Here is a 24,007-nt window from a genome sequence, read left to right on the forward strand (position 1 = left end):
AAGTTTTCCCTCTCGCTGTCTCTCAACGCTTTGGTCCACCCTTCTCTCTTGCTCACCTACCTCCTATCTCATATGCTTCTTTCCTCCCTCTAGCTTGTTCTCTCCCTTTCTACTCTTCTCCCCCTCTCGTGTCATCTCTCTTTTCTTCTTTCTCTCTTCGCTCCCCTCTTTCGTCTTGTTTCCTTATCCTTTTCTCTCTCGACTGTTTCCTTTCTGCCTGTCTCTTGTTGTCTCTTTCTCTCCGTTTCTCTCCCTCTTTTGCTCTCCTTGTGATTTCCTCCGTTTATGCGCCGTCCTTCTCGGGGGATCTGCCGAGACGGGGCGCGAGCCGCCTTTCTCCCAAAAAAGCCAAGAAGATGCCGAGTCAGATACACTTTCCTGCAAACTTTTCACAGCCTCCAGAGCAGAAAACGCAGCCGCAAGATTCGCAGTTTTTACATGAAATTGCCATACACCCCTGACAACCGTTCGGCCTACTCTCCTCGTTACAAATCCACAAACATAATCACACATATATATTTACATATATATATATAAATACACGGAAGTGCAGTTGTGAACACGAATAGACATGCAATTAGGCAAACGCGTATATATATATATATATATATATATATATATATTTATTTATTCATACAAATCTGCCAACATATGTATCCATAAACAGCTGTTAGTGGATGTGATTTGTCGGGGTCCCTGAAAAACAGGAATCGGCATCCGAATATATATATATATATATATATATATGCATATATATGTATGTATATACAGATCTGTTTGTACACAACTGTTCTGTTGATAAGGGTGGCTTCCCGCATTATATTCTCTCCTTACTAATATATGCGTGCATGTTCTTGTTTTTTGTGGGACTAATTTATTCGCGGACATATCGTTGTCCACTTCATGAAAGAAGTTGACTTTCGTCGAAGCTCATCTGGTTGCCGTCAGGGGACTCTCTTCTTTCTTCCTCAGCGTGGATACAATGAGAGTCCACCTTGACTTCTGTTCATCTCGGTCCTTCTCACATCTGGACGCCACAGTACCGAGATTCGCATGCTTCGCTTTTTACGCGTTTGCCTGATTCTGAGTTCTCGCAGGGCAGGTTGTTGGTTTCCAGGCTCCTGCGTTTGTCTACATTTCCGTCCAGTTGACTAGAGTGACACCGTCGCGCCCACCACTGCTTGCCGTCACATCTCTGTCCCTCTGCATCTCTCTCGATTTTTCGTTTCTGCTCGCACTCAAGAGCGTTCGCGAGGTCGTTTCACTTTCCGTTTGAGGAACAAAGGGAGCGAAAATCGAAAAAATCCCTTCCGCTGCTTCAGGTGCATGCAGCCGCGGTGTCTCTCACGGCCTGTCTCCGAGAGAAGAAAGGCTGTGTGTTCTCCCGAGGATCTGTTGCCTCCTCGTTCACGGTTGAGGCTGAGTCGAGTCCCCTCACAAATGCATTCTTCTCGGAACTGCGCGTTTTTCTTCTCTGCTACTCCGCATTTGCGCGCGGCCCCCCGCCCCCCCGGCAAGACACTGCACTCGCGGCCGTTCTCTCCCTCCAAGGGTGATGGCTTTGCCCAGTGTTCGTTGGCATACCGCTCCACGACGTTGACCTTTCTGAGATGAGGCGCGCTTTGTCCTCGAGCTTTCTTGTTTTGTCGACAAAAAAGGCGAGCAAAGGAACTTTTGTAGTCTTCTTTTTCCCGCGGGCAGCCGCAGCAGGAGCGCTCTCCTCCTTGTGAAGCTCGCGCTGCATGCACCGGGCGCGTGCCGCGCTATCTGCGTCTAGCGGTGCACTCAAGAACGCAAAGCGTCCTGGTTTCTGGCGAAGAGGAGCCGTTGCCTTGTCTTTGGGAGCGAAACAAGAAGTCGGAAAAGAGAAGGGAAGCTCGAGAGAGCGCCGAAGAAAGGCAGACGCGCCAGAGTTCTTTCGTGTGTATGCATGCAACCACCAAGGACTAGGCAAGAGACAGATTTCCACCCATGCCCTTCCGCGGTGAATCGCTAGAGAAACTGAGAGAAGCAGAGACACCAAGAACGAAGCAGAAGCAAGTAAAGAAAAGACAAGAGATACACACAGAGAAGGTCCCAGAGGCAAACATCCGGTGTTTCTTGCCAGCGACCCTTCGGCTCTCTGTGCTGCCTTCCCATTCTTCTCCCTCTCCTTTGTCTCCTCGCTCTTCTCGTTTCCTCTCCTTTGTCTCCTCCCGTTCGGCCTTCTTCGCCATGGCGTCTTCTCCCTTTCTACTCGCCTTCGAGGGCGCCGTCCACTCCAAAGCCGTCCGGTGCGTCTGCGTCGTCTCCAAGAATGCGCTCTCTTCTTCTTCTTCTTCCGCTTCTGCTTCTTCTCTTAAACCTTCCTTCGAGCTCGTTTCCGGGAGTCTGGACAGTTCCGTGGTGGTTTGGTCCCTCGAGGAGACGCCTGCCAGCCGCGCCCCGACGGGCCTAGTTTTCTCTCCTCGCCTCTGTCTCCAACACCACCGCGATTTTGTCTACTGCGTCGCGCCATGCACAGCCGATGCGAACATCCGTTCCTTCTTCTCCGGAGGAAAGGACAAACGCGCGCTGCGAATCGCTTTGGACGACGGCCGCGTCCTCATGGAATACACTGTAGGAACACAACTCTTTTAAAAAAGTCCAGGAAAACTTCCGCCAGCCTACTAAGCGCAACGGAGCAGGACCCTGGCTCGCTCTCGCTACATATATATTGATATATTTTACTTTGTATACACATATATATATATATATATTTGTATATATATAAATATATATATAAATATATATTTGCATAGACAGATGCATGTGGATGGTATCGCATGTGTGTGTGTGTGTGTCGATATCTTTGTGTATCTGAAGGCCTGTTTATGCGCTCGTTTTTCTGTCGGTTTGTGGCAGAAAGGTTTCGTAGACCGCACAAGCGACATGTTGGACATCCTCTGCGATTTTTGTGGATTCGAAACTTTTTTCCAGGGCCATGAAGGACCGGTTTGTTCCTTGGCAGAAGTCGCCGCTTCTTCGTGTCTGGTCACCGGCAGCTGGGATGGGTCTGCTCGCCTGTGGAACATCGCCTCCGGAGAGTGCCTACGAAAGTTAACTCAACACAAGCATGCAGGTGAGTTTGTCGGATGGCATGTTCCCTGATATCTGCGCACAGTTTTTTTGCTGAGTTCAGCGAACGATCGAGGCAGATCTGCCGCTGGAGAGCTGTGAAGAGTACTACGCGTTCATTTACGCAGATGGCGAGGGAGTGGAAGTGCGAACGAAGGCGCCTCGCGGATGGTGCAGCTGCGGAGTGCAGAGACAGAGGATGCGGACGGCATTCGAGTTCTCTAAATGTTTTGTTCTCTCTCAGATTATGTCTTAGAAAGAGGACGTCCACGTAGCAAAGAGTGTGTGGGCAGAGAACGCGACATGCAATGCTAAAATGTTTGTTTTTGTGAATGTGAAAAGGTTTATTTCTCGAAAGTATTCGCAGTTGCAGCATGGCATCGTTCTGGGGGACCGGAAGAGAAGCGGGCGAGAGAGGTACAACAGAGAAAAGCCGCGAAAAAGAGAGAAAGCGCGAAACATGCGATTCTCGAAAAAGAAAACAACTGAAAGCAGAAAAAAGACCAGATCAAAGTCGCAGAGTTTCTTGTGACCTTTGCAGTCTCGGTTTTGACTCTTCGCGAGCCGCAACTCCTCGTCACGGGATCCCAAGACAAAGCTCTCAACTTCTGGTCAATCTCAGGTCACTTACAAAAGACAATTCCAGGTTTGTCTCTTTTCCAGAAATGACTTCATGCACTCTGCCCTTCTTTCATATATATATATATATACATTTTAGTGTGCATGCATTTCATTGTATATATGGGTGTGCATTTATGCCTAAATTTGTAGAAAGAGACATGAAGGTATCCAGGTATATATATGTATGTATATGTATATGTATATATGTATATATGTATATCTTTGTAAGTGTGTGTGAGTGGGTGTAGATCCACGTGTTTGACTGGACGCGTGTAGGTCGGTGTGTCTCGGTTTTTCTGTGAACATGGCTGCATGCGTTGTGTATCGAGGAAGGACTGCACTCCAGCTTCTTCATTTTCTCGTCTTTGTTTTTTTTCCACTTTTTGGACCGTGCCTGCGAGTTCAGTGTCTCTTCAGTGTTAGTTTTGCTCGCGTCTTTTGTCTCTTTCCTCACGTTCTCCCCCTCTCGCTGTTCCTCTGGGGATCCTAAACGGAGTTATGTCTCCGCTGCGCTCCTGAGGCAAGCTACCTGCGTCACCTTCTTCCGGTGTTCAACTCTTCTCCAGATGCTCACGACGACATCATTCGCGCCCTGGACTATCTCTCGCTTCCCTCCTCTTCTTCCGCGTCTTCGTCGTCTTCCTCCCCTTCCTCGGCGGTGTTGTCTGCGTCGAACGATCAACTGGTTAAGGCGTGGAGTCTCGACGGCTCCCTGCTTGCTCAGTTTGAGGGTCACTCGGCTTTCGTCTTCGGTGAGGCTTCTTCTTTGGTGCCTGCAGCCGCGACCAGAGCGGCCTCTTGTGTCGTGACTGCGCCATCTTTTGTGTCTGTCTGTCGAGCGACGAGCAACTGTATACGCGCGCAAACAGGCTGGAGGGGATCCGCGGCTCTTGCGGAGAGCGACAAGCAAGACAGACTCAGGCGAAGAGAAGTCGCCTTTGCGCGTCGACAGAAAAACGTCCAAGAGGATTCGCCTGCAGGCACACACCTTTGTTCTTCTCAGTCTCGGTCATCCACATCGGTCCACATAGGTGTAGGTGTCTATATGTCTACATGTACATATATTCATGCATTTGTACGTATTTTTTCGCTGCTGCATGCCTCGGTCGTTTCAGACGTCACAGCCAGTCGCTTGAGAGCGAACGTCTTCTTCACCGCCTCGGATGACTGCACCTGCAAGGTCTGGGAGGTCCAGGACGAGGAATCCCGGCGTCTCTCAGGGCGAGCAACTCAAACGCTGCTGCATGCAGCGACGGTTTGGCGCGTAAGAGACACTCCCTCAAAACAAATGCAAGTGCCAATGAGCACAATGACCCATGCACAATAGTTCACGGATGCATATATATATATATATACATATATATACATATATATATATATATATATATATATATATATATGCAAGGATATATGGAATGCGTTTGCATCCATTGTTCAAGACACATGTAAAATAATATATATATATATATATATTTGTGTATTGTGTGTGGATGCCATGTTGATGGTGCATGCAAGTCTCCAGCGGTGAAACAAATAAGTATATACAAGGAACAGTAAATTCATACGTCTGCATTTATATCTGTGTGCGACGACATGTCGAGTTTGTGGTCTCAGTAGAGAGAGATTGTTGAAGAAGCTCCCATTACTTCGATAAACCAGCACAATGAAAAGCAGTGCTTTGCTGAAAGACCGAGCTTGGAAGTCCACATCTACCAGTATCACGACATAAATGTCACACAGAGATTGTCAGTGTATATTTTTTCATGCGCACACCTATACATAGATCGACACAGAGATTGATAGACATAGATGTCCATCGATAGATATAGAACTAGGTATAAGGAAGTAGGTGATCAACGTTCCAAATTGGTATCGCAAGGCATTTTATACATACATACAAATATATCTAAGTAGATATATATATGTATATATATGTATATATATGTATATATGTATATATATATATATATGTATATTTATGTACATTTATGTATATCCGTGAAGACACGCACTCACATGCATGTGATGAACCGAATTGTGTTTGATTAGAATTCTGTTCTGTATTTTTCCTCGTTTCAGGTGGCGGAACTGCCGACAGGAGATATTGTCACATGCTGCGAAGATGGAAAATTGAGGTATCAACCGGGAACGGAATGACTCCTCACACCAACGCGCGCCTTCCTGTGACTCCCTGTTGTTACACTTTCATACATGAGGCATGTTGCAAACTGTGTACATACATATACATACATATATATATATATATATATATACATATATATACATATCTATATATATACGTATATACAAGTATATATAGAGAGAGATCCTAATGTGCGTTTGCATGTATATTTGTGTAAATAGGTGTCTATATATGGATGCTTGATTCAAAGTTGTTTATACGCTGCTTTACGGATTGGCTATTCGGAATCACGCAATCACGCAAGGCGTCTGAGTGTAAGGATTGATTTGATTGTGGCGTAATACATGCATGCAGCAAAATTGTGGAGTTCAGATATTTGCGAGGACACAGGCGCTGTCGGCGAAGACGCTGCGCGCGACACTGTAACATTCTGGGGGGAGAACAAAAACCGGAGAGTCAGCTCGCGTTCGATTCAGGTCCCGCGGTCTAAAGCCAGGGTGCCTCCTGTCTTCTGTTTCATTTTTTTCTAGAGTCTGGACACAGGACGAGGCTCGCGCTCTCCCAGTGGCTGCTCGGATGCAGCAGGAGAGTGAAGCAAAGGAGGTAAGCGAGCCATGAGTTGACAGACCTCTCTGGCCTCTGCGTTTCTCTGCTGCAGTTCACTCCGGTCTGCGCTACCTCAGCGGGCGCTTTTGTAGCTCCACGGCTCTCTGCTGAGTCGCACACCATGGCGCTGTACGTCTGCGTATCTGCGCATCTGTTCCTAGATATGCATCATGTATTCGTCCTCCTCTTACTCACTGTCTCCCCCATCCCTTCCTCCCATGTCCAGAAGACGCAGTCTGCACATGTGTGCATGTGTATGTCATGTTGTGTAAACGTTCGTTTGGCAGACTCGATTGGAGGATCGGAAAGAGAGTCTGTTACTGTCGTCTTTGTCTTGGTGTACATTTGTGTTCAGCATTTTTTAAGCATGTGTGAGAGTGCCACTGCCTAGGTTTGAACCCCCTCTCTGCGTCGCTATGGAACCTTGTTGTCCACGAAGGATTCTCGCGGAGCGTCCTTCGTTCAAAGCGACGACTGCTTGCCACCGTAGCGTTCGTATTTCAGTGCCAGCTTCGACTTTCTAAAATCTCTCTGCGCTTAAACGCAGACGCCCGGGAGGAAGAAACGAACATGAACATATAGAAAAAGAAAAAAATGAATGAAACGGAACGGAATCTTCTCTCTGACAGGCTCAAGCGGCTGCCGCGGCAAAGAGTGCATCCTCGATTGACATTGCCTCTCTGCCGGACGTCTCTCAAATGACTGTAAGTCGCTGCACTGCATGTCGTTTGCGTCTCTCTACAGACTCGTCTCAGCAGACTCATACCCCTGCAGACATGAAACGGACTCTCTTTCATTCCTCTATGTTACTAGATATGGACATAAATGTGAACACACATATGCAAGTATACACATAGAGTTGTGTACGCATTCCAATCTATACCTATATGCATGCACATATGTACATATACAAATATACATATATATACATATATACATATATACATATATATATATATATGTATATATATATATATATATATGCATGCAAGCGTATACACATGTGCATGCAAAGTTGTGTACGACCGTGTAGTTGTTTGTTTACCGACACAGCGCGTTGCGGTGTGAAAGGACGGTGTTTCCTGCAGAGATTCGAGGCGCGAGAGTTTTCGACAAAGCTCGCCACCGGTGTTTTCGTCTGTGTCTTTCTCTCTCGAGGAAAACGCATGCACACCCCTGCCTAGATAGAAGAGCAAGCGCGTATGCATTTGGCTGTGGATAGACTAGAGACGCCGCTCTAGAATGACGTATGTGCACCGGAGCAGATGTCGAAAGAGCGGTGCGGGGAAGATGAGTCAGTGTCGCCTGCGTCTCTTCCGAATCGTTTGCGTCTCAAATGCGCTTCTTGCCAGTCGATTCGCGGACAAGACGGAGAAATGAAGATGTTTCGCGAGGGGAACATGGCGACGGTCTACACATGGAAACAGAGCACAGGTTGCTGGGAACGAGTGGGCGAAGTCGTAGGCGCAGCCAAACAGTCAACGCACTACGAAGGTGACGCTGTAAGGTTGAAATGCAGAAAAACGGCGCATGCATGCACGGAAAATATCGAAAACAGAAGCGCCTCTAGTACCAGCGCAGCAAGCAGTCAGCCTCCGTCTCGCTCTGCAGAAATGAAGTCGCGTGTCTCTGCAACTGCAGAGTTGAGGAGTCGTGAAATATGTCTGTCTATACTTGAACATTTGAAAAGTTACGAACGGTCGTGAATAAAAAAAGATGAACATGTCGGTGAAAGTCACTTAACTGCTCAGAAGCATATAACTCCAGATATGTATGTGAAAAGATAGACAGACCGATTTACGGAGAAACCGTAGGGATATATATGTATATATATATATATATGTATATATGTATATATATATATGTATATATATCAATGGCATAACGGCATTTGCCCAGATTCTACGGTTGTTTGGGTCGGCGTATAAGCAACAATTTACTTGTTGCAGGAAGACTTCTAAAAGTTATTTGTGAACATGGGAGTGTCGTCAGTTTCCTTTCTTGTCAGTACTTCGAAGCAGGCGAGTACGATCACATTTTCAAAGTTGAAATTGGAGAAAGCGGCGCCCACAAACCTCTCCCCTTTAGGTGCGTCGCACTCCATCTCTTCCTCAGCTCTGTACTTGGCCATTCCCTGCATTACCATGCATATACCTGTACATATATGTTTATATATATATATATGTATATTTATAAATATATATATATATGTACTACGTAGGAAGGTATGTGTCGAGAGGCATGTCGTCATGTAGTTCTCTGTTGCGTCTGTTTCCTTTCTCCCCCTCTCTTTTGTCCACTCTGGTGTCTGCTTTTCTGTGTCTCTGGTCTTCTCGCTTTCGTCTGTTCCCTTATCTCGTTTCTCCCCTCTTTCTTCCATCTCTCCCCCGTCTGGCTTTAGCGATTTTTCGCCTCTTGTTTTGCTTCCCCGGCGGTCTGCTCATGTCGCAGAATGTCTGACAATCCGTTAGTTGCTGCCGAGAAGTTCTGCGCTCGCGAGGGTATCAACAAGAGCTGTCTTGAACAGATTACCAGCTTCATTCGCCGCAACACAGGCCTCTCTTCTGCTCCCTCTTCCTCTTCTGTAACCTCGGCTTCTACTCCTGCGTCGGATCTGAAGGACCAGTGGGCCTCGTACGGCGGCGGCGTCTCCAAGGTTGCGCCGCTCATGCAGGTTTTCACTTTTGCCAAGGGCAATTTCGAGGGAGCAGGAAAGAAGATCATGGAGTTCGATGCACAGTTCCCCGAAGATTCACCCGTAAGACTATCTTGTGTTCACTAAACAAAACGCTTTGCCCGTTCTCTCTTCCCTTCATAAATACACATACGGTGACACGTGCAAGTATATATATAGATGTATATATATATATATATATATATATATATTTATATAAAAAGATATGCATATATACATACATATATATATATGTGTGTGTGTGTAGGTGTGCGCATGAGTATGTAAAAGAGTTGATCGATTTCGACGTCTGTGTATTCGTGCGAAGCCTGTTGTGACTGTGTCAGCGGGGCTGTACGCCGTTGCTGTCGCTGAAGGGAACAAAGCCTTTGATTCGTCGACTCGAGAGACCTCCTGCGCCTGCTGACCGTGTACACCGAGAGTTCAGTGTCGCCTTGATGCCTGTGCACTTTGTTTCGCTTCCTGCGTCTGCTGCTCGGATGTCTGCTTCTCTTCTCGCCGTCGCCGCAAAAGTCTCCAGACGCGTAGCTGAGGCATCACGCGACAACGAGACGGGCGTCCGTGGCGAACGCAAACGAACTCTGCGTTTCTTCGTAGGCTCACTTGACTGCATTGGAGAAGCAGTACCTCCTCGACGCACTCGAGAAAATCCAGTCGCCGAGTTTCATGAAGAAGGAGTTCCGGTACGTCGAAACGCCGGCGCGGCGCCTGCCCAGGTGTCTCGACACCGTGTGCATGCGGGTGACAAGGAACGGTGGTCGCTTGCAGACGCAGAGAAGAGCTGGATCACCTCCAGGGCAAACCTTGGAGACGTCATTGCAAAGTATGGCTAAGCGGTTGTGTTTGCCGCTGCGTCTTCTGTTTTTTCTTAGGGCGTGCGAACTCGACGTTATTTTCGAGAAACTCGCAGTCTGGCCAAGCAGCAAGGCAGTGCCCGTGATGGACGTCTGGCGCGCGTTAGCTTTGCATCCGCAGTACCATGCGGTCCACAGGAAATCCGGAGACCACGGGTGAGGAGAAAGGCAAACACGCTTCAGGGTGAACGAAGGGGAGCAGAAGAGAGAAAAGAGGACTCTGGGGACACCCAGACACAAAGAGATGGAGAACCGAGACGAGAGAGATCTCTCGAAAACTGCACAGGGAGGAAAGGAAACTGAGAGAAAGGAGACGAACGAGCACACAGATGCACAGGAGGCAGGCACAAAGACGCGGCATTCTCAGAACGAGAGTCCGTCGACATAACGTCTCCTCCTTTTACCGTATACAACCTTGGGTTGTGTGCGCCTGCCCCAGTATGTTTGTCTTTTTATTCTACACAGTCGTGTGTTCGGAGGAGCGTCAAATTCAATTCACAAAATGCAGTAATGCACTCTGAAATGCAATACAGAAAGACGTTCAGTGATGCGCCAGATCGCCTGAGAGTAATCAGGGGATCGAACATCGCCTACTACAATGCGGTAGAAGAGAAAAGGCAAACAAACAAGCAGAGGGAAGTCCTGGCAATAGCCACTCTCAGACGTGCGTCTCCTAAGGTTTTCCCCTGGCCATGTTTTGTATGTATCTGTATGTAAAAAGATACCTTTACATGCATATATACCTACATACATGCATACATGTGTGATTCTTTATATGTACAGTGTTCGGTCGGTTCTACGTCTAGAGGAATTATCCTTTGACCTTTTCTGTGCTAGCGGCGTAGAACGACTATGAAGCAAAAGCGTTTCTCGCCGCTGTTCTCTGGGGTTCCTAGCGTCTTCACGTACGGTCGATCCCTGGATTTCTTTAACTGGTTTTGAGTGCCTGCGCCCGAGGTGGGGAGCTGTGAATCGGCCTCCTGTATGACCTTCGCGGTTGTGCGAGGTCTTTGAAGTTTTTATAGTTTTTCCAAAAGCTGCAGGCGTTTTCCTCTCGCTGTCGCTGCGGCGCAAGCATTGCGGCGCGGCTCCCTCTCGTTTTGCATCCATCAAATGTTGAAGACTCCGACTTCTTCTCACCTCTCAGGTGGATGACGGTGGTCGTCGCGCTTCGGCATTTGAAGGAAGCTTGCGCGAGTCAGGCGGACGAGACGCCCTTGATTCTCTGCTGTCTCCGATTCCTTGCGAACCTCATGGACCTGACAACTAATCGAACAGTCATGCTTCGCCATGCCAATGTGGTAGCCACAAAGAATCCACAAATATAAATATATATATATATATGTATATATATATATGTATATATATGTATATGCACAAGTCGTGTTTGCGTGAAGTGAGCATGTACGTAGCATGTGCTTCTTCGCATGCATAAAGAGATAGGCAGTTATTTTTTCTCCCAGTGAACATAGACGCAGCATACCCTCATACATAGAGGTGTGTACTATATCTAGTGTGGTTAGATATTTATGTTTCTTGTGCGGATGGAGATGGTGCTGTGTTTTCTGTGTCTCCTTGCTGTGATTGTATTTACTGGGCGATGTGCTACCGGAGCTTGGGGACGCAGGGTAAATTGTTCAGCACCTGAAACAAGAGACGCCGAAGGTTGTGTGTCTGTATACTTCCTCGTTGCCAGTTAGACATGCAAACTTCCACGTAGAACATCTCATGCGTTTCTGCATAAACATACCTCGTGCTTCACATGCACTTGTGAGTATTCTAGAGTTCCACCTCTGTACCCGCACATATGAGGATCCTTGCGTATCTGTACACACACATAGATAAACAAAGATAAACAAGTATATGTGTATAGATGTTTGTCTGGATAGGTGGAGAGATGCAGACACAGATCTCTTGTGAGGGTTCGCGGCAATTGATGTGGCGATGTCTGCTTGCGTCTTGTCTTTTGTGTGTTTTTCCAGGTGCTGGAAAGCCTCGCCTCTGACCGCGTTTTGACGAATCCCAACAAGAATGTTCGCCTGACTGCTGCCTCGCTCCTGGCGAACTTCGCTGTGGCTTTCGCGACCAAGGAAGAGACGGAAGGTCGCATTAAGGTGCGTTCAGAGGTTCTTTGCATGCACGATCACGTTCGCTGTCCTTCTTCTGCCCAGAGTGTCTTGGCGAGACCCATGCAAAAAACTGAAGAAAAACATCTGGGAGGCGGGACTCGAGCAAGTGAGCCTTGCGCCGAAGACCAAGTGCATGCATGCATGCGCGCATGCGCAGGTCTGTCGGCTGTAGATCAGCGCCTTTGTGTTTTTCGGCTAACCGCCGGACGCGATCTGCAGAACAGGGATGTGTGGTGGGTGTTGAATTCAAGTTGCATGCGCCTTCGTGGTTTTTCTCAGAAGCTTCACGTGCAGGCGCGCGCGAGGCTGGAAGCTTGTTTTCGCAGTCAGTTTTGTCTCCCGCATGCGATCATGTCGGCGACCCTGGTGGTGTGCGTTTCTTGGTTAGGTGCTGAAGCTGCTTCGCGGCCTGATGGAGAGAGAAGGAGACGCGGATGTTTTTTACCGATGTCTCTTAGCCGTGCTCACCATCCTGGCTACACCACCTCAGCCGCAGCAACGCAGGCTGCTGAGGGGCGCTTGCCAAGAGATCGACATGGCAGATGTCTTGCCTCCTCTCAATCAAAACATTCCTGCGGAAGGCCGCATTGGAGACGCGGCACAAGACATTTTGCTTCTTCTTGAATGAGGGATGGAACGGAAAAGCAAAGTGGCAACGCCATCAGGTTACAGCGATACTCTTGCTTGGGTATGTGCCGCGATCCACACATATGTGTATATATGAATAATAGATAGATATATATATATATAGATAGATAGATATAGATATAGATATATGTAGATGTATGTAGATATACTTATGTAGATATGCATATGTGGGGAAGTTGAGAAGTGGTTGAGAGCACCCGGCACCCGTGAAGAGGCTTAGAGAACCCTCTGCCATTCTATTGTTTTCAAGTGTGCAAGGGCGCTTTTGAACCGTAGACGGTATTTGAGCATTATCTGGATTGTGCGTCTACTGTGTTTTAGACGGACTTGGGGAAACACAGGAATAAAAAGAAAGCGGAACGCGGGGTACCCCGTGGTTCTCGAGAGCGCGACGAATTAACCAAATTTATAGCATTTGTTGATGTATATGTCACTACATACTGGTGCACACACTTCCCAGGAAAGCGATATATGCATATTCATGTATATATATATATATATATAGATATATATATATATGTGTATCGTGACGTAGCGCTACAACCCTTTCGGGTGGCGTCCAGCAAGCGCGTAAACGTGACCCGCCCACAGGGGAGGGAAAGAAAACGTTCGATGCCGTCCGCATTGAGGAAGCATTCTTTCTGCAGTCGCTCAAATCGAGGATCTACATTGGTGCCAGCAAACGACTCGGTTTCTTCACGTTTCCAAGGATTTGACTTTTAGTGGGACAGCTGAGTGCACATGACAAAGAGTCCTGCTTTTTGTGCAAAAGGAAGGCAACGCAAAGTACCTCACCACAGTCGTTTCTGTTTCAAGATGCGAAAAGAAGCAGTGCTCCGCGAATGAGAAACTTTCCTCTCGGTTGTATCGGCTACGTTTTGTCGCTTTCCATGAGCACAAACACGGTGTCTCATCTAGATACAAACGCATTTTCGACGCTTACCACTCTTCTGGAAGTGAACAGTGTTTTACGACAAAGTTACCAAAAGTGCACGGTGGTACTACTGACACTAAAGGAGGCTACAGAGCGCTTTTCTGTTCTTTTTGGAGACGGTCACACAAAACCCCCAGGCTCATGCAACAACAGAATAGAATGCTGCATCTCAGAGCAGACGCCGTCTTTCCTCATGGTCCCCGTTTATCGAGAAACTCCGTCGAGTCCGTATCGGAATGGCACTCTTAGAAACGAGGAACGAACCCAGAAAGTGGTAACGAGTCTTCCAGTGTGTCTCAAAATCTGAGCAAATATTAGCAGTACTCTATGTCCATATTTTGAAAAAAAAATCTGGGCCAAAAAGGCGACCGCAACGCATTCATGGTCTAAATCACAATCTATAGCCGTGTGTCGCTCCGGCAGCCGCTACTGCTTCTCTGGAAAGAACGGAAATCTGCAGAACTAATCGCGAAGTTCGTTGTGAGTGCAACATGCATCGCAAAATGTACAGCAAGACCATCATGCTGCGAAACGAGAATGGTTTGTTCCCCGTGTGCCGCGAACCTTGTTTCTGAAACCAGCGCAATCGTCCAAGATGTACATTGTTTCATGTGCTCATTCTGTGTATGTGGCACTCGGGCCCCAGTCACGAATCGAGCTCTGAGAAGGAGTCAATGACAGTCTGAGTCTTTCTTCTCTCGTTTTCCTTGATTCTCTTCTAGTCTGGCTGTGAATCCCGCAACGATGCCTCTATCCCGCCGGCTTCCGTTTGAACTTTTCACATTTTCGAAAGCGCTTACTAGCTAGCGAATCCAGAATCCCAATTTGTGTAGGTCTGATGTGGACTGAGCGTAGAACCTCCGTAAACGCATCGAGAGGACGCCAGGGCGGAACTCCAGTTATCCACGTTTCCCCTTTGTGCTGAACTCGTCTTCGTTTGTATTTCATTTTGTATTTCCCCTTTGGCACTGCCAGCACATCGGGGTTGCACAGCCATCCTGTCAAAAAACGTGAGGACGCAAAGCTGTGTCTTCTGCTAGCGGCTGACTTTTGCTTTTGAAGACGCTCTTCTGTCTTCGCGTCGATGAACGTGGATTCCCCCTTTGTCAGGTAGGACCAACACGGTTTGCAAGCGAGTTCAACTTTTTTTCATATCCTATGCACCGTGCAGCGCGCAATCTGCAATCCTCGGATACAGCTGGGAAGGTCGTTTGAATGAGCAAAGTGAAAGAACAGGAAAGCTAATCCATGTCCCCGTTATATTGCCCTGTGAGTTGCAAATCAGCAGCGCAACGCGGGTCCGAACACAAGATGAACGCAAAGCTCAAACCACTTCCGTGCCAGTGCCCACTGAAAACGATCATTTCCCTGTCTGCGGTGGGAGGTGCTGGAGGAAATGCAATGTGCGTCGGGCTAGAACTTGTTGAAATGTAGAGCAACGGTCAGATCTGTGCAAATTCTTGTTTCCCATGTCCATGGGAGGTGTGTGTTGCTGTGTCGAGATGTTTAGAAGAACGCATTGTGAAGCTTGCAGTCGCGCGGAAGTGTGCGGCACAAGCTGGTGTAGAGTCCCGATGATTCCTCAAGTTTCCTGCTGGGTAACTGCCGGACATCGTTGGCGAACTACTTGGACGTTCGCAACTTTCTAGGATGTATATGCCCCATTATTCACCACGTAAATTATGTGCACTGCACAAGCGACCGTGAGTAGATTTATTGTTCTCGTCTTTCTTTCTCTGTGTTGCCTACTCTTGAGGAATGTCTGCCACTGTCCAAGTTTCATTTCCACTTTCCTTTTCTGTGCAGTTTGCAGGTGCTTCGCCATTTGAAGTAAGAGCGGACGTCGAGAAAATGGGGGACCACACGAATACGCCGCGCATTCGCTGCTTTATCTTTATGCTCGCGCTGGTCAATTTCGTCTCCTTTGCGGAACGAGTTGATGCGAAATCTGTACAATCCCAAGCGGTCGAGGATACAGCGGAGGCCACATTCCTTCCAATCCCTCGGGAGGCCGGCACCTGGCACGGAAGAGAACTGGAGAAAACACACAAAAACGACGAGGCAGAGCGCCACCAAGATACAGAGCGTGACGAAAAGGACTTGCGTGAACAAGAAGACAAAGACGAGCAGTCCAAAGACGAGCGAGACTCTCGGTCCTCAGGACAAGATGATGGAAAACGAGAATCGGAGGAGAAAGAGGAACTGGACTCTGAAAAACCCGATTCTGACGATGCAAGCCGCAAACCATTCGACGCTGAAGCGGACCAAAGGGCTCGACACGCAACGTCTGTCACATCAGGTACATCTGCCTTTGTACCAATGTGTATTTACACATGTGTACAGAATTGTAATCGCGCCCCTCCATGGAGGAAAAGCAAACGCTTGTGCAAATCCTTGCGCGCCATAATTACACCTACGCACGTCTGTACTCTAATTCGGCGTCTGACTTTATAGTGGAGTGAAAGGCGGCGCCTTTGAAACACGTTCGCTGGCCCTCAAAATTTTTGCCAGATATTTGCACGTCTCATCTTGTCATCAAGAATCCAGATCCAGTCATGTATATGTATATATATATATATATATATATATATATGCATCTCTGTCATGTGTTTGTGGCAATGCGCATCATTCTATGCCCACTAAACATATCAGATGACCGCTACGGGGTCATGTCGCAGTTCGTTGTGTTCTACCGGTACATGTTGCCTGAGGTGTAGACGTCTTTTTTTGAGTTCCAATTCTCTTTCTTCATGGTTGGCCCTGACCTTCGCTCTCTGTGCACCGTGCAATCGACTGTCAATGCGGCGCCGCTGTCCGTCATCTCATCTCTCTCCGTTTTTAGTGACGAATGGACACGGAGATGTTGCCGCTTTCTGCGACAGACTCAACCAAGAGACCCAAGGACCTTGAGTCGCGTTTCTGTGTATGAGATTACAGCGGACCTTACTCGTAAAGGATTGTCTGTCGATTGTCGCAGCTTTGTTTTTCTCCTCTGAACAGAGTGTCTCAGGTTTCACAATTTATTTCGAGTCGGCCAACTTGATGAAGAGGCTCTCGAGCCCCTTCATGCCCATGCTGGGATGGACAGCTACGTGTTAGCCCTCATGGAGAGACTGGCGGCGTCGAACTGCAGTCAGAGAGCCATTCCGGAAAATCTCCCGGCAAGTGAAGCGGAACAATGAAACTAAAATCCGAGCAATGAGCTCATGCAGAGGACCCGTCTGTTTACGGAAGGTCTTTTCGCATGCGTGAGAACTGTCGGATACAGACGTGGATTCTTTCCAGAAACTTTGCCTTGCGTCTTTGACCCATGGCAAAAGAAGGGAGGGAGAACAGATGAAGTGTTCACACGTGTCACTAACTTGCAGCGGATCCTCAACAACACGCCGACTTATACACATGTGATGAAAGGATCAAGTATATGCAGCTGTGCGTGCCACATCACGTTTCACATAATTGTACTCATATATATATATATATATATAGATTAGAGATATAGATGTGCGCAAAATCCTTGGGACACGGATCTGTAAGTATATCTATATATATATATATATATATATATGAGTGTTCTCGGGGCCTCCGGGGAACAGCAAAAGAGCGAAATGGACAGCGTGTATGCTTTCTGCTCAGTTTGGGGTCAACGTTTACGCCACTACTGCAGCAACGCCGTCGTGTGTAAGGGCGTCACACTTGTGGTACAGAGGCATCGACAGCTTTAATGGGTAAGATGCAAATCCAGATACTTCTCAATGTCTTTCAGTGCAAATCCCATTCATTCGCGACGCATTTCACGTCCATACTTCCTCAAGACACTGCGCTCGACAGAGTGCCTCGATGCACGATTCTTTAAATTTCCGACAGAACTCGTCAACTGGAAATTTTTACTTTCTACACCTGCACGCCTACACATGCATGTAGGCATTGTCGTCGTGGCGTTACAAACCCTCAGTGCTGCTTCGATCCACTTGTGTCTCGAATCCATGTTCACACCTGCAGATTTATGTGAAATCGCAGACGTGTGCATTCATCCATATCTCTCCCTTGCCTGCTTCTGAACTATGCGAATAGCTTTTATATAGCAAGGCAAGTCTACGGAAAGCTGGGCCTTGAACTTGTCAGCCGATAAGGGTCGAGCAGTGTACTCTTTGTGGCTTATCGTCTGCCCAACGTGTGCTGCGTGTGTGTCGCCTTTCGTCTTTTTCGCTCTTTCTACAGACAGTACCCCGGCACAGACTGGCGACGAGGCACTGCCCTTCAGTTTGTTCAAATGATGTGGAGCAGCTCGGAGTATGTGGCCTGCGCCCGTACAGAGAATTGCACCCGGGGCATGAATCAACTCGTCTGTTTATATTATCCTCCAGGAAATGATATCAGAGAGGCACCTTTCAGGTGAGTTGATTGGTTTTTGCTGCTCCGATAAGCGTGCAAGACAAAAACTCGCAGGCAGTCGCTGTCGTTCGTGAAGCGCACGAATAGTGAGCTCCTTGTCCATCTATCGATGGACCTACAGGTGTAGGTTGATGGAGATACCTAAGAACGAGGAACAGTGTGTTCACAACCGTTTAGATGTGGTAGATTCTTTGGGTGTTTGCCAAGATAGAATCACGTGAGCTGTCCGTGAGTTCCTGCTTTGTCATTTTTAGCGAGGAAACATGGAATGCCATCCTTCGGCGTCACCAACAATGGCTAGACTATGGTGCACCCGGCGGAAGAAGGGATCGTCCTAATGCAGCAACTTCCAACAACCCTCGGGAGGACGATGAGGTGGAGACGCTTTAATAGGTACGAAAGACTTCGAAACTGCAAATCCCCTTTCTTTTGGAGAGCAAAAAGAAATCCGGAGTCAGAACCTCTGCGGTGTTTGAGACTCAAATTCTTTTTTCAGGCTTCACGCGAGTAAAGAACGGTCACAAAACATACGTTTACGAGCATTCTGGGTGAACGCTCCTTTTCACATGATGCTCCTTGTGCAGAAAGGGTATGCAAGGACATGTACAAAACTCATAAACCTGCCCGCGTACATAAATGCATGTGCATGCATAACGTCTGCTTGCGCATGTATACAAGTGCTGCGACTATACGCGGCTTTTTCCTCTCTCCAAACACGTAAATATGGCGTTGTTTCATGCGACTGCAGCCGCAAAAGGGAAACTTGCTTCTGTCGTCCACTGTCTCGGTCATCCTTGGTCACGTTGGTCAACCATTGCAGAAGCAGAGGTTCCGCACTTTCGTGATTATTTGATCTTTTTTTGCGAGGAACACCTGAGAGCGAGCTGGTTGATTCTGCGACAGAGAGATGCATATGTAAATGATGTATATTCGACATGCTCATGATGTGCAAGGTTGCGAAGTGTCAGATTGGGTTGACTGTTTTTTGACGAATTTTGCGCGGGCCATGTCAAACCTAGGGCGTCGACTTTTTACCGCTCTTTCTTATCTGCTTTACCTTCCACTATACGTTTTTCTTTGCGAGTTTTGTACCAAACGCATTGTGGGGGCGTAAACAGGCTCCTGCGGCTCCTGTAAAAACATGGTGTATTCGGGAAATATATTCATAAGTATTTATAACGGCACAACACATCCAGGTTCACGTATGTACAGCAATTCGAAAGGGGGCAGGTTTCTCTGTCAGATGAACTGAGACATCCTACGGGTGCCGAAACTAGGTTTTTACATCCAGGAAATGTTGCCAGCTGTCTGTTTAGAAATACCGCTTGATGGGAACGGGTGTCCTGGAGAGGTAACTACATTGCTCGTTGCATGCAGCTGATGCATTTCGAGGCTAGGATTCTGAAAGGTCTCGTGCCTTTTTTCCCACCGATTTGGCGGGTGAACAGGCGTGTTCTCTATTCTCTAAACAGATCAGCTCTCGGCTGCATCTGGAGAGACAAGAAAACAAACAGGGAATCCTTGCAGCAGATTCTCCGTGTTTTCTACACTCAACCTTTCTGCTGGGTTCGCCTCTACTCAAACAGCGGCGCGTTCCCACTTCCCTCACCGAGGAAAGGTAACGCTCCCAAAAGTGACGCACTGACAGGCGAGTTACCTGCCAGTCGTGACTCACAGTCAGTGCCTCTTCTCCGCATCTACAAACATCTAATATGCGGCCGCAGTCCTGGGCGCATCGCCCTACACTCGTCAGTACACATATCCGGACGCATATGCGTATGTGCATTGTCTTTTTACTGCCAAAGCTACAAACTTTACGAAACACTCCCTTCCACAGTATCCGAGAGGTGCCCCCTGGAACCTCGTTCTTGTGATCCATTTTGGGGGGCTGTCTATATACCGCAGGATAAAAAGTGGGATAAAAAATGAAGTGGCCGGATAAAGGAGAAAGGATGCACCTCGCAGCAAGCGAGCAGCACCACGAAGAAGCGATGAACTTTGTAATTAATAGACTGAGCAGCGCTATCAAAGCATGGGCCGGTCGACCACCTGCATTAGGTTCACGCCCAGACGTTTTTGAGCCACGCATCGCCGGAATCACAGATGGCCATCGGATGCCGCGCTACAACAATACGCCCGGAAAAGTTGATTCCGAGGCGGTTTTCACGGCTCTTCAAACGTCCCCGGCGCTCCCGGCAGAACTTGCGTGAACGCGGTAGGCCGCTGCCTCGAAAAAACAACGAATCCAAATCCCGTTTCTCGCCTAGCGTTAGTCAACGTTCTCGTACACACGCATGCCCCTGTGGAGTGCACCGGGAATCCTGACAACCAATCCCGAAGCGATTTCCACCGCTTCCACATCTTTTTTCCCCTTCAAATCGAGCAGCACAAATCGCGATCCTAGTCCACTTCGCAGCAGCCCGCGTCTCTCCACATCGCGCCACGGCATCTCTTTGAATTTCCGTGCATGTAAACGAGTTAGCACTTCGTTCCGGCCAGCAGTGAGCCACCGGACGAACAGGCCTTGCTGCGGAAGGCAAAGCGAAACACGGCTCTGAGAGGCTCCAGGAGCACTGTGCAGAAGGTTCAGTTCGTGAAGCAGCAGCAGCAGTTCGTCCGTCGACTCTGAAACGAGTTTCCCCGTGTACGGAAGGCGGGACGGATGTTGCTGCGCTCGCGGAATCAGAGAGGAGAATGCCTCGCTAGAGGCTCCGCGCGCATCCCGCGCCTTATCACCTCGACTAAAGGGCGCAGTTACCTTTATTCCACTAACACCATGGACACCAGAGTTCTGCGTGAAATCCGTTCGCTCCATCGAGGTGTCTGTACACTCGAAAGGCTGCTGTGCAGAGATGGTCGCGTCATCCGTTGTACCCATAAGAAGCCGAATGAGTGTGTAAACGCGCGCCTCACAGATAGCTTCTTCTGTGTTTTTATTTTCTTCATTTCTCACTCTTTCTTGTGTCGGAGTATGAACTCTCCCGTCTTCACGTGCTGTCCCGCCGAACATGTCAGTGCTATGTACACCCTGCGAAACGCGTCTGCAGAAACTGTCACCGGCGGCATTTTCTCTGCGGCGCAAACCCAGGGCGTGCGCCTCTCGAAGAGTCAAGACTTCTTCTGCACTCTTGATGCCGCGTCTTAACATATCTTTTATGCGCTCAAGCGCATGCAGTTTCCGAGCTCTTCCGTCTTCCGCTTTTGCCTGAGTGAAGACGTCCGGCCGTGTCGTATCTAACCCGTGAAGCGTCCGCTCGTGGTCCCCGGTGGACATTCCCGCCGCTCGCCAGCGGCCGTCCAGCGACGATTCCTCTCCTCGACTGCGTTCACGGCTCTCAACGACGGTACGGAATGACCTCTGCCCAGGAAGTCGGCTCTCAGAGAGAGACGCAAGAATCTCCGCCTGCTTGCGCGAGGCTACTTTCAAGAGAAAGCCTGCTTCTCGCCGGCGCGAGCTCCATGCTGTCAGATACTTTTTCATCGCCTCTCGCACCGCATCTACACACAAATCTGTGTGCGGAGATCGACTCAAGAGCTCGACACACAAAACCGTCGCGAGCTGCTTCCCCAAGTGCCAAGGCAAGTCCAAGAGGAACTTCCGGCGTCGGCTTATATTCGGGCACGCACTCCCCGGGGAAGCGTCCTCAGTCGCCTCCCCGCTTCCAACTGTCGCCGGTCCGACCCGACAATCTCGTGTTCTCCCCTCCCACCCAGAGATCTGTTCAACAGCTTCCGAGAGGCTATTCCGTTCTTGTTTGCCAGCTGCCTCCTGAGATTCGCTTTCTTCCTCATCGACTGCACAGCAGCTTTCCTTCGCGTCACCGTGGGCACTGCGTCCGCTGCGCCTCTCCGCGAAGTGTTTCTCTTCTGTACTTTCTCCTTCTTTTCGCGAAACTGAGCTGGGCAGTCCGGTCTCTGAGCAAGGACAGTTAATCCCTGCTTTCCGTCTTTGCTTCACTGCGTCTCCCCTCTCTCTCTGCTGCTCCACTGCACGCTGCTGAGCGTTCGCCACGCATCTCTGGACGAAGTGCGTCCAGTCGCTGGTGAAGAAGAGGACGAACGGCCCCTGAGAAACGCCCGGCAAGCGGATTTGTCTGAGGATGTTCCTTGCCAGTAAAATCTCGATTTCGCGTTCTTCCTGCGATTGCAGGTTCTTCTCCCCAACGGCTTCACCGTCGTCACTGTCCGAGACGAGGCGCCTTCGTTTCCTCGGCTTCCTTGTTTGCTCTCTTGCCCCAGGTGGGAGAGAGGCGGAGCGAACCCGGTCGCCGGTCTCGGTGCCTTGGGACTCCGAGGGCTCAAAGCCTCGAGGTCCCGCCAGAAGAGGAGGCGCTTGCATGCAGCGGCCATCTTTCCTCCGTTCCCCGCAACTGTGCCCGCACCGCCTTCCGCCCCTGGGGGACGCAGCCTCGCACGAAGGAATGCTCCAGTCCACGCTCGTCTGGGAGCTCGCTCCACCATCTGGAGAGCCGCCAACTACAGAGCAGCCGGGAGAATCAGGATTCGAGAGAGAAGTCCAAGAAGAGGATGCAGAAGACGAGGACAGCGACGAAGAATACGGCGGCGTAGGAGAACAAGGAGACGAAGGAATCGAGAGAGAAGAAGGAGGCCGCAGCGCGGGAGATGCCGGTGGCGAGGAGACTCTGATCAGGGATGCGGTACGGGCTACATCGCAGCAGCAGCAGTGGAGACAGCAGGAGCAGCAGGAGACAGCAGAAACTTGATGACGGAGAAAGAAGGGAAATCCAAAGACCTGCAGGAGAGGAGGCTCGAAGGCTTGTCGAAGATGCAAAAGTTTCTTCAGCAGGAGAGAAAGACGCAGCCCGCCAACATCGACCGGCGGCAAAAAAGGCGACTTATGTTCTCCTGGGGCTTCCGGACTGACACCTGCGAGGGGCAGAGTGAGAGGGAGAGAAGAGCAGGAAGCAGGTGACAGATCAGACGAGGGAGAAGACGCAGAAACGAGGTCTTGCGGAGGCGTAGGGGCTTGACTGCGCGAAGAGCTGCAACACTCTGGCGTTTGAGTCGCCTCCATTTCGGCACGAAAATCGCAGGCAAAGCAACGACCTCCATCTGTCTGTACACTCGGCCTCCCTTGGCCGCCCTCTCACACGAGGGCTGCTTGCTGTCAGCGCCTCCTGCGAGTCCTCATGGATAGAAGACCTTCCGTTCCTCCTTTCTCTTCTCTCTTTCAATAGACTCGTGACAGCCGCGGAGAGAGACAGACGGTGGGAGACAGACGCTGAGAGACTGAAAGAGGAAGAGTGACAGTTGGAGACGAAGGGATAAAACTCTGCTTCCGGCACTCAACGACTTTCGCACGAAACCGGGACGGTCAAGCCCGCATCCCAGGAAATTCGACTGGAAGCAGAAGCCTTGCATGTGCTTCTCAAATAAAGAGGAAGGAAGCCTCCAAAGACTGACGAACAAAGACGACTCTCTTCTGGACGAGTCAAGAAAGGATTAAGCGCTGCGCTCTGAGGCAGCGTAGCGTGGATAGCCACACAGAGTATGCGTACAATAAGAATCAGAGATACCTTCTTGGGCTGGAGTGAGTCTAGTGTGTCAATATATACCTGCACAAGTCCAGAGAGATAGCTGCACTTGTAACAGAAAACAAATGTGCGCAGAAAGACGAAGGCCCGATTTTGCCGCCGATTTTTCTCGTACTGTTCGCTTCTACAGGACCCGCCAGACGTTCCGAACCCGCTGCGATTCGCACTATTCTTTGACTACGCCTGTCAAAACGCATGCAGACACGAAAAATAGTGGATTCATTTCCAGCGTGTGTTTCTTCGAGGGTCATAAGCGCGAAAACCCAGAAGATTTCCTCTCAAAAGCGGAGCTCCGAGGCGCGCGGCTGCATGCGTCGAAAAGGATTTCCAAGAG

The 24,007-nt window shown here is 49.1% G+C and overlaps 3 protein-coding genes across 3 annotated transcripts; 2 read left to right on the forward strand and 1 right to left on the reverse strand.

Annotated features, from left to right (window-relative positions):
- The first annotated feature begins 1,868 nt into the window (after positions 1-1,868).
- Positions 1,869-13,591, forward strand: TGME49_288210 (PUL domain-containing protein). Its single transcript, XM_002368220.2, has 16 exons — positions 1,869-2,598; positions 2,959-3,100; positions 3,638-3,742; positions 4,284-4,469; positions 4,833-4,981; positions 5,797-5,852; positions 6,391-6,463; positions 7,096-7,170; positions 7,819-7,968; positions 8,475-8,554; positions 8,918-9,224; positions 9,759-9,844; positions 10,034-10,171; positions 11,163-11,316; positions 11,998-12,129; positions 12,533-13,591. Exons 1-16 carry the CDS (start codon positions 1,972-1,974, stop codon positions 12,770-12,772), a joined length of 2,700 nt encoding a protein of 899 aa, XP_002368261.1. The 5' UTR covers positions 1,869-1,971; the 3' UTR covers positions 12,773-13,591.
- A 367-nt stretch (positions 13,592-13,958) lies between these two features.
- On the forward strand, positions 13,959-19,682 carry TGME49_288220 (hypothetical protein). The gene is made up of 7 exons (XM_018782024.1): positions 13,959-14,995; positions 15,533-16,025; positions 16,727-16,887; positions 17,360-17,451; positions 17,945-18,118; positions 18,373-18,511; positions 18,615-19,682. The coding sequence occupies exons 1-6, from the start codon at positions 14,975-14,977 to the stop codon at positions 18,506-18,508; spliced, it is 1,077 nt and encodes a 358-aa protein (XP_018636348.1). The 5' UTR covers positions 13,959-14,974; the 3' UTR covers positions 18,509-18,511; positions 18,615-19,682.
- Positions 19,683-19,839: 157 nt separating this feature from the next.
- Positions 19,840-23,877, reverse strand: TGME49_288230 (hypothetical protein). The gene is made up of 2 exons (XM_018782025.1): positions 20,168-23,877; positions 19,840-19,972 (listed from the first exon to the last, which is right to left on the reverse strand). The coding sequence occupies exon 1, from the start codon at positions 23,151-23,153 to the stop codon at positions 20,388-20,390; it is 2,766 nt and encodes a 921-aa protein (XP_018636349.1). The 5' UTR covers positions 23,154-23,877; the 3' UTR covers positions 19,840-19,972; positions 20,168-20,387.
- Between the last annotated feature and the right edge of the window lie 130 nt (positions 23,878-24,007).

This window comes from Toxoplasma gondii, chromosome IX, assembly GCF_000006565.2.
Source record: "Toxoplasma gondii ME49 chromosome IX, whole genome shotgun sequence".
Lineage (NCBI taxonomy): Eukaryota > Apicomplexa > Conoidasida > Eucoccidiorida > Sarcocystidae > Toxoplasma > Toxoplasma gondii.

Excerpts from the sequence above, each read along its gene's own strand:
- TGME49_288230 (XM_018782025.1), bottom strand. The coding sequence starts at position 23,153 with ATGGAGGCGACTCAAACGCCAGAGTGTTGCAGCTCTTCGCGCAGTCAA.
- TGME49_288220 (XM_018782024.1), top strand. The coding sequence starts at position 14,975 with ATGTCCCCGTTATATTGCCCT. Across the intron at positions 17,452-17,944 it reads GGCATCGACAGCTTTAATGG|ACAGTACCCCGGCACAGACT; the intron begins GTAAGATGCAAA and ends CTCTTTCTACAG. Across the intron at positions 18,119-18,372 it reads ATCAGAGAGGCACCTTTCAG|CGAGGAAACATGGAATGCCA; the intron begins GTGAGTTGATTG and ends TGTCATTTTTAG.
- TGME49_288210 (XM_002368220.2), top strand. The coding sequence starts at position 1,972 with ATGCCCTTCCGCGGTGAATCGCTAGAGAAACTGAGAGAAGCAGAGACA. Across the intron at positions 5,853-6,390 it reads TGCGAAGATGGAAAATTGAG|AGTCTGGACACAGGACGAGG; the intron begins GTATCAACCGGG and ends ATTTTTTTCTAG. Across the intron at positions 9,225-9,758 it reads AGTTCCCCGAAGATTCACCC|GCTCACTTGACTGCATTGGA; the intron begins GTAAGACTATCT and ends GTTTCTTCGTAG.